The 12,898-nt window shown below is 31.4% G+C and overlaps 1 protein-coding gene across 1 annotated transcript; it reads right to left on the bottom strand.

Annotated features, from left to right (window-relative positions):
- Positions 1-250: 250 nt before the first annotated feature.
- LOC149886595 (uncharacterized) lies at positions 251-1,550 on the bottom strand. Its single transcript, XM_090091389.1, has one exon. It carries the CDS (start codon positions 1,139-1,141, stop codon positions 251-253), a length of 891 nt encoding a protein of 296 aa, XP_089947515.1. The 5' UTR covers positions 1,142-1,550.
- Positions 1,551-12,898: the final 11,348 nt, after the last annotated feature.

Genomic DNA, 12,898 nt, shown 5'->3' with positions numbered 1-12,898 from the left:
AGAAGCAATTCCACAGCTTCTTTTGAAAAAGGCTTTGTAAGTTTGTGTTTCTTTTTCCCAATGCTGGACAACAGAGGGTCGGATGTTAACAATAACCTATTGATGATATCTTGGTTACAATCTTTTCTAGAAAATTTTCTAGCATAGCTAAGTCTGTACTCCCGGAAATGTTTGTTTCTGGCTTCGGCAGCCTCTTCCGACAATTGTCCAATCGACAAAAGCGCATTCTCTACTATATCAGGACCATGTACTAGGACCTATCAGGACCTGGAGTCATTGGACACCAGGGGTATAGTTCAACATAAAGCTTTGCAGTATCCAAAGTATACTGTCTGAACTTTTCTACATCAATCTTGTGGCCACTGGAAATTACTTCTAGGATAATTTTCATTCTGGAAATTAAACGGAAGTCTACTCCAGTGATATCTGCAGATGTTTCCGGGTCGTTGAAGAATCTCCTGCTTGTGTTGCCGTTATTGGTATTCCCAAATCCAACCTTAGGTATGTCGACAAGAATGCCCATTTTGCTCTTGAATTCATCTTGGATTTTCTTTTTCCTATCTGAGATGAGTCTCTTCTCATCTTCATTCAGCCTTTTCTGCCATTTTTTTACAGGCAATTTATATGATAGGTGAAGGAGACTTTCAAAACACCGTATTCTAGCATGCAGAATGGATAGTCCAAATTTGTAGCTGCTTTGATTGCCGACACATGTTCTGTTCAAATCATTAAATTGTCTTGATGTTGCTCCACAAATATAACATCGCATGGTCGATTTAGTGGTGGTTGCTGCGTTACAGACTTTTCCGTCATTCATAGTTAACATCATCACATGTTCTACTGCTATGTCTTGAAGTTTAGTTGGTTTCAAGCCTGCAACTTTGTTTTCCATGTAAGCAATTTCTTCAGCTATTACATCAGCAGTTTCTTTTATGAACCTAATTCGAATTGGCCTGCAAAACCTTGGAGACGATGGTGTAGGGTTTTGCCAGATAACCTTTTTATTTACTCCACAAGTTAGCTGTAATGGAACCATTGAGCATTGAAATATACTGACATCAGAATTAGAGTCATCCTCAAACTTTTGATTAAACTGTGTCTGCTGGGAGCCATCACAACCCCATTTCGTAGATAATTTCATATATTTACGCCCACTTTCCGTTAGAGTCTTGATAACTTCTTCTAAATACAACACCAATCTTTCGGCAGTATGGTTTAACAGACTTTGTAAGTCTACTTCAGCTAAACTTTCTGTGACTGTGAACGAATCAGGATCAGGATAGCATGTTTTTTTTTCTTCGACCAAAATACTGTAGCAGGGCCATTGCTTCTTGTCACTTGTACGTACGATTTCATATTGAGATTTTGTTAGGCCTGCGTCAGTAAATATTAAAAGAGCCTCTAACGGTGTCAATGATTTTTTTGTAGGTTCAAGACTGCTGCGATAGGCTTTTTTATACTTTCCCGCTCGTTTGGGAGATGTTTTAAGATCTTAGAGGACGGTTGCAGCACTTCTTTTGCCACTTGTTTTCAAACAAGTTTCAGCTGCAAAAACAATAGCTTCTGGTTCCACATCTTTCCTGAGCTGTTCTGTTTTTCTCCTCTTTGAACGTTCTCTAGAATCGACAAAATTTTTTCTTGGTCGTCCTGCTGATGATGGAGTGGATGGGGTACCCGGTATTTGGAAACTCCCTTGCAGCCAAGGGCCATGCTTCTTGATAAATATTTCATGAGTCCTGGATGAAGACGACCACATTTTTCTAAAAATAGCTTTCAACCTCGACATTTAACGCTTGTATACTGTTTTTAGTTCTTCGGTATATTGATTTCTTGATAACAAATTTTGATCAGCTAAGTCCATTTTTTCATTGAAATTTGGAGCCTCCTGCTGCTGAATGCTGTTGTAGAAATCCAAACGAGAGATTGTTTGCATTCCTGATGACTCATCTAGAAAAAAAAATTAAGCTGAAAAATTCATCTTTGACCTTGATGTGCTTAGAACATGATTAAAATTTAGATGGCATCAACAGGCAGTTGAAATTAAGATTTTTAAATAGCTAGTGGTATAAACTCATAAAAAAACGAAAAAAACTAAAAGGGTTTCAATGCGCACTACAACTTTTTCACTTTTTAAGTCAAAATTTACTTTAAAATTTGTTAAAAAAATGCTAAGTTTCATGGTACATAACTTTTGTGGTAATTAATATTTCAAAACGGTAGTAAGAGTAAATAATGTACATACCTGTCATAGATTCATCCATGATATAACACTGTAAAACTTCTGTTGTAAACACTTGTACACAGCTTCAATAAACACCACTAAAATCGCTCGTAAATAAAATGAACCACGCAGTTATAGATCGGATTTTTAACTAGACTGTGTAGTTCCAATTACTACTTTTATAACCAAACCATTAACTGCTCATTAAGCGACCATTATCGAGAGATAATAAGGGTAGGTAATTAAGTGGGTACGGCCACTTTTAATAATTCCAATTTTGGACAGCTAAAATCGTCAAATACTCCTACGTGCGTCGTTTAAAATCTGTATGGTTTTAATGAATAAGAAATAAATTGTTCATTTTAAATGTATTACACTTTTTCTCTTGTATTGCACTTTGTCTTTTGTATTTTCCAATAAAACGAGGCTAAACTCGTTTTTTGAAAAAGTATTTTTGAAGTATTTGTACTAGACATCTGTATTATAGCACATCAATTAAATAGACAAATAAAAGAAACAATTTTTTGAATTGAATTTTACTTTCCTTTATACGTACCATCTACGTATTTTTAACAAACATAATTTTTTAACAAATATAGTAGTATCGGTAGTTATAGTAATAAGAAAAAGTCGACCATTTTCTAGATAACATGTTTTTTTAATTTTACGTACGATATCGTGAAATTACCTCGGAAAATAGGCACGTGACGTAGGCACGTAAACGTAGGGACGTCCGCGCAACCTCTCATTTACGTCAATTTTACGAGTTCAACTTAATAACATCGTCGTCATTTCCGCCATCTACGTAAAATCGTAAAAAATCTTAACGCAGATCCTTACTTCTTAGTTAATGAAATTTTAAAAAAGTACACAAAATTCAAGGTAGATCACAGTTATCTTTCGCCTCACATATTTTTAGACAGAAACAAAATGAGATATTAAAATCAAAGATTTAGGGCTGAATTATTTAGGAAATTTGAAAAATTTTCTCTACAAAGTCTCTACTTAGATCGGAAGATACAATTTAGTGGTTGATTTAGCTCATTCAAAAAGGTTCCTTGGAGTAAAAAAAGAAGAGCCTTTGTCGATAATTCAAGAACATGGTTTCTGTTTACAATCAGTTTATTCCAACTTCTTGAAGTTCTGAAAATGTTTTCGCTTCTATTATATTATTTGGTCGTGCTATTTCTCTAGAAAAGTTTGTTGTCATTAGATGTAAAGGTGCCGCTGTTAATGCAGCTTAGGAAAACGGTTTGATTGGTCGAGTTGAATTGCATTTTGGGAAAACTGTAAAAATGGGCAGTAAAACTTCTCCATTTCTATGAATTGTCTCTCAAATTGCCATTCCGACATCTATTTCAATACCTAGACGGTAAATCAGCATGTCCGAAAACTATAACTGTAAAATATGCCAAACAATATCTTTGATCTTTTGATTGCTCAATATGAGAGCAAAAACATATTTTCTTTCTTTTTTTCTTTTTTTCTTTTCTTTTTGATGATAAGTTTTAAGAGTAATCGTAATTTAAAGTTAATTATTTATCAAATAATTATTTATTAATTAATTATTGCTAACTTCTGATAATCTTGTAATTTTTTATTATTACATGACATTTGTAATGTAATAATAAAACAAATGGTTGAAAATGGTTTCAACAAATCGTTTCATCAAGATGGTTCATCAGCCGTACACCACTTGCAACAATGGAGTTTTGAACAACGTCAGATAATTTCAATAATGTAATGTCAATAAGTCTATTTCATAAAAATCGGAATAGACGGAAAAGTTCGCAATGCGTTGTCATCATGTTTATCCACAAAATAAATATATTATCAAAAAAAAGAAATAAACAAAGAATATATTTCTTTTAGATTGTCAACTCTTCATGCCTAGATTTTAATTTTTGAATGTTTTCTTCACATTTCATACCGCTCAGAAATTAAAACATGGCTAGCAAGTGGAAATGAAAATAACAGAAAAGATAGCATAAAAAAAAAAGAAAGCCAGTGAAAGCGTAGAAATGATAAATGTGTCCAAATAGCAAACTGGTAATGCAAATGACGGAATTCCGCTCGTAAATTTTTCAGAAACGCTGATAAGTCGGCTGAGATAATAGGAGTTTGCTTAAAATTAATACAGAGCTTAGGAATTATTCTAGAACGCATATACTCGGATAGTAAAATCATTTTAGTCTAGTTCATAAAAATTCTTTAACATTGAAATTAAAATCTAAAATTCTTAAATTCTTTCAATTTTCTCTATTTTGTAAAATTCAAAAAATTTAATGCATGGTTACTCATTTTGTTTTTATTATTTTTCATTTTTATGATTCCTATTTTTGTAATTGCACTTTAAATAAGCAAGTTTATAGCCTATATTTGCGTTGGAATTTTCTTCCTTCTAGATGTTAAAATGACACACGGTGTGTTGGACAAAATCTACTCGGATTCGAATGGGTTTACCGTATGTGGCCCATTAGACGTTCCAATTGGTACCCTGAATTTTTGAAAACCAATCAAGTTTGTTCTTATTTTCCAATCGTATGATACAATGTAAAAATGAATATTACAAATTTTTAAATAGCATTTCAAGAAACCCTTATAGGGCCCCTCAATACTTTAAAATTGCTAAAGTATATGCTAAAATATTAAGTTTAGATATGCAAGTTCTGAATTATTTGGTAAAAAGCAGAATCCGAAAAACCGAAATTAAGTTTTTTTCTGAACGAATCTTTTATTGTCTCACTCCTCAAAGTTGTTTTTTTTCGCCAAATCAAAAAGATGTTACAAATCAAAAGATGTTACAGTCTGTGATTTTTAACGCCGTCCAGTAACCATGCTATTTATTCTGGATCACTGGACGGTGGTTATTTCGGATATCAGTTTTACTACACTTTTTGTATCGTTTTTGACGTGTAGAAATAAATTTTTTAGCTTCTCTTGGTATCCTTATTGTATCCTTATTGATCTGTCAACAAAAAAAAATTCATGTTTAAATCACAGCATTTAGCTGAATAGTTAGTTAAGCATCAAACCTAAAAATGAGCCAAAACTTCATGAATAATTTATGTTTAATAGCAAGGTTTTCCTTTTTCTTATTCTCATTTATAAGAAACTAAGTATTGTTGAATTTATTTTTAATATTGAATTTACTCCAAAAGTAAAAATTAAAATAGTTAGAAACAAAAGATGTTTAAAATTCAAAATTTTCAATATCTTTGTAACACTTTAGGGTGTTCCATTTTAAACTTTTTTTTTGAAATTTTAATCGGGGTTTTTACCAGTAATAAAATTTGATCTAAAAACCCTAAATACAAAAAATTTTGAACATTAGAAGTTAGAATAACGGATTGCGTAAGTGTTGCGCAACTTTTTTATTCACTAATTTTTATAGTTACTTAATGGGGTTTACACAATTTAATTATTGACCATTAGAAAACAGTTATACAAAATTTTATTAATTTACGACTAATTGTACATATCCCACAAAAGATTTATTGAAATACTAATAAATATATAATTAATAACGTCACTGAAATTTTATTTGTTTGTTTGTTGAAAATTAATTTCAATTGATTTCTTTGAGAAATATGCACCTTTAAAGCTGTTTCGATGCTTTTCCACAGCTTGAGCAAGTTGTTCTCTCTCTACTGGATCAAAACATTTGTCTTTGATGTCTCCTATAAGCTTGATACTTCGCTCTGCAATATCGTTGACACAAGAAAGATTGCATACAAATTTTTTTGCGGTGTTAAAGTCCTCGAATTTGTTCCATTGTTCTGATGGAACGTTTAGCCATTCTTGGGGTCTGTTTAATTTTAACAAATGAAAAAGCAACCATGACTTTTCGCCAATAAAAGACGATAAAAAAGGTTTTTCTTCGTCGCGTCAAATAATAATCGGAGTCTTCGGTTTATATGGAGTAAATACTTTAGGTGTTAGTAAGTTTATAAGTTTCTGACCCATCATAGTGTTTTCTACATAACTCACAGAGTCGTCGAACAAGGAAAAGACTACTAGCTCATCAGATAAGTCTCCAAGATGTCTTTCAAAAGACTTGATGGTTTCCTCTGCACTTTCAAGGTCGATTGATTAAAATTTCCTCATTAAATAAAAGCTGGAATATGTATCGATTGTAGTGAACGTTTTTTCCTGATCTTAGTACTGACTCTTCTGCATCAATAGATGCATTATTTCCAAAACTTTTACTAGGTCCACCAATCTTCTTTAGTATGGGAGCCATTGTCGTGGTTTAATACAAGACTGAAGCTTGTAATATAAGCGCTGTTTTTGACTGTACGTTTAGATATATACTTTGCAACATTAAAATGATACAGAATAAGGTTCATTTAAAGCGTTGTAAATTAAATTTATTAACTTTCCGGGATGTTTTTAAGAACTATTGTTGTCTCAAGACAATTAAGACTTCACTTCCTTAAATGCAATTTCACAATATTAAATTCATAATGGAACGAAAGTATCGATATTGTAATGTTTGAAATGTATTGGAATAAGAGTAACTATACTGAATTTTGTTACGCAATATCTGTGGTGTTTTAAAACAAATCTCTTGTGGGATAAGTACAATAAGTCGTGATTGTCAAATAAATTGTGTGAACCCCATTAATAAAAAACAACAGTTTGTTAGTGAAAACTTTGCGCAACACTTGCGCAATCCATTTACTTGAACTACTAATGTCTTGTGGGGGATGTAAAATTCGTTCTAAGTTCGAAATTTTTGGTATTTAGCGTTTTTAGATAAAATGTCATCACTGGTAAAAACCCCGGTTAAAATTTCAAAAAAAAGTTTAAAATGGACCACCCTAGTAACACTTTATACATAAAGAAATGTGGCTAAAAAGAAATGCGGCTAAAAGGAAATGTGACTAAAAAGAAATGTGACTAAAAAAAATTATATTATACGCATTTAAAGAGCATGTAAGCGTGACAAATATTCAAAAAGAAGCAAAAATTGCTACAATAATGGAATATTAAATTCCTGATATATTTAAAAATAAATCAGCAGTAGCTAACAGTTAATGGAAATGATATGTTTGCTTAAATTATAACAAAAGAGATGATACTTAATAACGACAGGGTTATTGTAAGTCCTTATATATATATTTCTACTTTAAAATGAAATCTTTATTAGATAATAGATAAAATAATAGACATTGAATAAACCGTGAACTAAATAAACCATGAGCTATCATCATTACTAATGCCCCTTTCATTCCTTTAATACGATTGGAAAGATACTTACAGTTACTAAACCCGTATGTGAAATAGAAGAGTAAGCGATTGAGTATTTAAATCTATATGACAATAAGTAGTAAAATATCCACACCGAACATTTATTGTCCTTATTAAAGGGGTTGTAAAAGTTAGAAGCTATTTATAAACAAGAACATAGCCTAAGAAATCCATACCCTCAAAGCTAAAAAATCCCTGCAAATATTATAGGCCCTATTGTAGGTGCTTCAACTCTGGCTTTGGGTAATCGATTATAAAAACGAATTACAAGTCTTTTAGTGCTTATCCAAAGAATAAATCTAGAAACAATCAAGTTTAAATTTTTTTAGAAAGTTTAATTAATGATAAGCTTTCATAATTATCAGACCTTGTAATGGAAATTATTTTAAATAGGCTTAAAATCATATATATAATGTATCAAACTCTTTAATAAAAATTTTTTACAAATTTTGACAAGGAACCCTAATAAAGAAGAAAAGAAAAAACAAATTGTTGTTTTTGCTTTTTACTTAGTATAGACCTTACCTCCCTTTAAAATAAATCTTGGAAATAATCTTGCCTCAAACAATATTTGAAAACTTAGTAAGCTCAATAAAGCTATGCACAAAAGTTTAATCGAGATGGTAATTTGTATAAAACTTTTCAGGGATTTTTCTACTAAAAAAAATCAGGAAAATGAATTTAAATAATTGTTTTTTTTTTTAAAAGAACAACCAATTAGCTATATAATTAACATTAAAATGATAAAATAGTTAAAAATAATAATTTAAAAAAATAAAGTCATTAATTCTATATCACAAAATGAGTTACACAAAAGTTAAATCAAGTTAAGGTTTGGAACATAAAGAATAAAATAAAAAACACAAATTTAATATTTAAAGTGTCCTCCTTTGGCTCGATAGCAAATAAGAACTCGTCTCTACATGGATTCGACCAATTTCATGCACATCTAATGTGGCACTTTTATTCAATACTTGTTCAGAAGTTGCTTCAAATGCTCAGTTAATTGAATTTGATGGTTTACCAATTGAGAGTCGATCCATGACCAAATATTTTCTATTGGGTTGATATCTGGTGATCTAGGGCACCAAGGCAATAAATTGCTGCTTTTTTTTGTTAAACCAGTGTATGTGCTGTGTGTGCTGGAGCCCCGTCTGGCTGGAGGATACATTAGTTGCTTCTGCCATGCAATTGCCTTATCAATGGAATCTAACGTGTTTCAAGCGTATTTTTATAGGTATATTGGTTGATACGGTCATTACACAGATCTCAAATACCAAGGCTTTTGATGGAAAAACATCTCCAAATGCCTACTGATTCTCCACCACCTTGTCGTATTGCTTGTAAATTTTCTCAAATGTTAAACTGCCCAATCCAAACGTTCTTTGCACCTATTTCGTCTTTTGCGTTGATCCATGATTAACTGGATAAGCTTTCTTATTGCAATGTAAGACCCAATACCTTTTTTTGCAAACATTTTTCTAACGAGTTCTCCGCTAACATTTCGATTAGAAATTGATTAGTTGAATATTTTAGTCAACTTTTTGTTGCTGAGCCGAGAATTTTATCTACTGGTTCTGAACATGCTACTTTTGTCGCGGTCACTAAGCTTCAGTGGTCTTCCAGAACGAGACATGTAAACAACGTCACCTGTCAACAACGTCACCTGTCAACAACGCCACCTGTCAGCTGCCAAGTTTTCACGGTGTTTTTGCACTGAAAATTCAAAAACATCATTAAGTTTACTTATTTCAACGTTGTTATGAATCTTTAATTTGACCAGTCAAATAATTTGCCATTTGATACTCTCTAACACTACTTTTCTACCCAATTTCAATTAAAATATATTTTTTTAATTTTAAAATTATTTTTTTATTTAAGAATCAGAGTACTCACTATATTTATCATTTAAAGAGGTAATTAAGCATAACAATTAGTTATGAAGTGTGAAAAATGTAAAATTAAATAACTTGATTAAACTTTTATGTCATCAGTAAAATACATCGTCTAACGTTATATTAGCTTTACTGAAGTAGTGTAGCATGCGTGAATATTTTTTTCCGTCTATTTTATCAATACAAACATAAATAGCAAAAAGCAAAAAAGGTAAACATAAAAATCTGAATCCGATAAAATTTAATATTGGAAAAACTAGCACGTTGTTATGAAAATCTCGAATAAACTTTTGTGCTAGCTGTATAGAGAAAATAACAACAGTGATAATATAGAAATAAATAATAATATATCAAATTTTTTTATAAACTCTTTTACTAACATTGAACTTGTTAATATGCAAACTTGTATTAGAATAGCAATCAGTTTATTTCATATAGAATGCTTCAACCTTTAAAAATGCTATATAGAAAGCTTGAACTTTTAGAATAAATAAAGAAATGTATTTTGGAAGTGAAAAATTGATTGCAATGACCATAGTTAAATTACATTAAAAAGACTTTTGTTAATTTTTTAAAAAATAAATAAGTTGATAATAGCTAATTAGCAATTGCAATCCCGGTATCCCGGCCTTTTTTATGATCCCGAAATCCCGGGATTGATGTTAGACAATCCCGGGATTCCCTATAAGATCGAACAAAAAAGGCGTAGTGAAAAAATATATAAAAATAAAAACAATTTTGCGTATCAATAAAATAATTTTTATTTAGCATAAAATTGCAAAAGTATTGTATTTTCGATTGTACAATAAAATACGATATCAAAAAGGATTGATTTAAAGAAAAACAAAAGTGAAAATCTTCGCACTATGTAATGTTGGTTAGCATATACACTATTTAAAAATTGAATACGATCTAATTTAAATAATGGATTTGTAAGCAATGAAAAATATTATTATAGTATGCTTACTTGCGATACCCAGACTTTGTATCATTAAACTTTACGGTTTATATTTATTTTACAATAATTTGTTATGTGATATAAATTTACGTTGTTTCTAAAAAGTTATTTACGTAAACATTTTTAAAAATATTCGCGTTATATTAGTTATATTTTTTAATACCTTAGTTATTATTGTTAATAGTTTTTAATAGCTTATTTACTATTGTCAGTTTTTTAAAATGAAGAAAAGCGCGTTTCTTATAAGGTAGAATCTTAAAATAAAAAATTAAATCAGCATGTCGTATGTGGGTTTTACAATTAAAAGTAACTCAGCTGTTTGGAAATTTTTTCTACGGGATGAAAAAGGCCAAACAGCGATGTGTAAGTTGCAAACCCGCAAGAGGATTTTAAAAATTGGTGGTGGCTCAACAAAAGGACTTCATACACACATGTTGTCAGTGCATAATGTGAAGGTCGAAATTCCAACCCAACTTAATATTACCGGAGAGTGCACACCAAATAAGCCATCAAAAAAGAAATCTAAACCACTAATAGAATACTTTTCGGTTTATGAAAGGGAAGATAAAACACTTCGTGCTACACTTGGTCGTTTAACGGCTTTCATTTAATGTGATTTGTTCTTCAAAGACTTACGTGCCGCTCTAACTGCTATGGGATTCAGAAATCTACCAACGTCAGTAAACACAATTCGTAATCATGTAGTAGAGTACAGCAAAAAAATAAGATTAGGTTTAGTTCATCAAGTTGAAGTGCGCAAGAAAACGGAATTCGGTGTAGGAGAGAGAGATTTTCTTTGTCTTTTGATGAATGGACGTCACTTCGAAATCGTCGCTACATAAATATTAACATTCATGGACAAAACTCTCGGTTCTGTTTAGTGCGAATAACAGATTCAATACTAGAAGAAAAGTGCATTGAACTATTAGAAAAACGACTTAAAGACCATAGTCTTGATCTACACAGCGACATTGTGGCTATAATGACAGACGGAGCTAGTGTTATGAAAAAAGTTGGGAGGTTGCTGCCTGCTAACCAACAATTATGTTTTGCTCACGGCATACAACTTGCTGTAATTGATGTTCTTTATAAAAAGAGAGAATTCGATGCAAATCAGCCAGATTTTAACAATGAATTTTCTGATAGTGATTCATCCGAGAATTTGGACATTGAGGAAGACTTGTTGGACTACATTCCTGAAAATGTAAGACCTAAAATTGAACTAAATGAAGTTCATTATAGGCCAGTCATTAAAAAAGTACACAAACTAATACTAAAATTTAGACGATCAGCTACCAAGAACGACATCTTACAAAAATATATTAAGGCTGAATTTGGAAAATATTTGTCTTTAATAATGGACTGCAAGACATGGTGGAGCAGCCTTCTGTTAATTCTTAAACGATTTTACAAAGTAAAAAAATTGTATACAAAAATCATTAATTGATATTTACCCAGTGCAAGATAATTCTATAATTCTGTCACATGATGAAGTGACAATATTATCAGAGATTATTACAACTTTAGTTCCCATTAAAGCAACGGTTGAAGCAATATGTCGTCGAGATTCTATCCTATTTACCGCCGACATTGCTATTAAATACAAGCAAAAAAATGCGAAGTGCTTTAATGACTCGCATGCATGAATCCGAACCGATATGAGTGGACTTCTGCAATACCTGCATAACGGTCAAAGCCCCGTTGAAGTTGATGAAGAAATAATTACTGTGCCTTCTTCATTTAAATGTCGAAAACTTTCGGTAGAATTGTGGATAGATTAAATGCTTCCAATCCTGCTCTAGTAAGAGCATCAGTTGAGTCTGACATGCTGGATTTGATTGTGGAACCTGAAATGGCACCTGAGCCTGAAAGTAATACTTTAAGTATTGAAGAGGAACTTGATCGGCATTTTCTTCCGCTGGACTGTTCAATACAAAAGTTCCTAACCGTTTGGGCGATGAACTTTGGACCCGTTATGCTTCCTGAAGTCGCATTTCGAAGCACAAAAAACATAACATATCTCATTATTTCTAACAAAATTTTTTAACATTAATTAACATGTGAAATTTAATTAACATGTTAAATTAAAATCATTTGAGAAATACATTTTTAGTTAAATGAAGTGTTTTTATTCTACTTAATACTATATAGATGTTGTATCGGCTTTTCAATCCCGGGATTGATGTTTTTCAATCCCGAAATCACGGGATTGAAAAAAACCTCCGGAATTGCAATTCCTATAGCTAATATAGTAATAATATAAAAATTTATTATATTCAAGATTTAGGTAGTAAGCTTCATAAGGCTCATAAAATATAATTGATAGCAAAAACTAAGGATCAATTTAATGGTAAGACCCCACCCAACATAAGACGTCTTTAAATCATCTATAAGTAGTCTATACGTTTTAAAGACGTCTTAAAGAGGTTTTAAAGACGTCTTATGTTGAGTGGGACTTTCATATTAAATGCATTACTTGATTATATTTTAATCTTAAAAAAGAAGTTCGAATTACTACTACGGTTTGCCGATTCTGGCTCATCTTCAATGAGCCAACCATAAATTTTTTCC

This window comes from Hydra viridissima, unplaced genomic scaffold (assembly GCF_058129835.1).
Source record: "Hydra viridissima isolate aposymbiotic clone 2 unplaced genomic scaffold, HvirCarnegie_v1 scaffold_6, whole genome shotgun sequence".
Lineage (NCBI taxonomy): Eukaryota > Metazoa > Cnidaria > Hydrozoa > Anthoathecata > Hydridae > Hydra > Hydra viridissima.
The sequence above is the reverse complement of the archived record's forward strand: the minus strand, read 5'-3'. Positions and strand labels throughout refer to the sequence as shown.

Coding starts and splice junctions, on each gene's coding strand:
- LOC149886595 (XM_090091389.1), bottom strand. CDS start 1,141: ATGAAATTATCTACGAAATGGGGTTGTGATGGCTCCCAGCAGACACAG.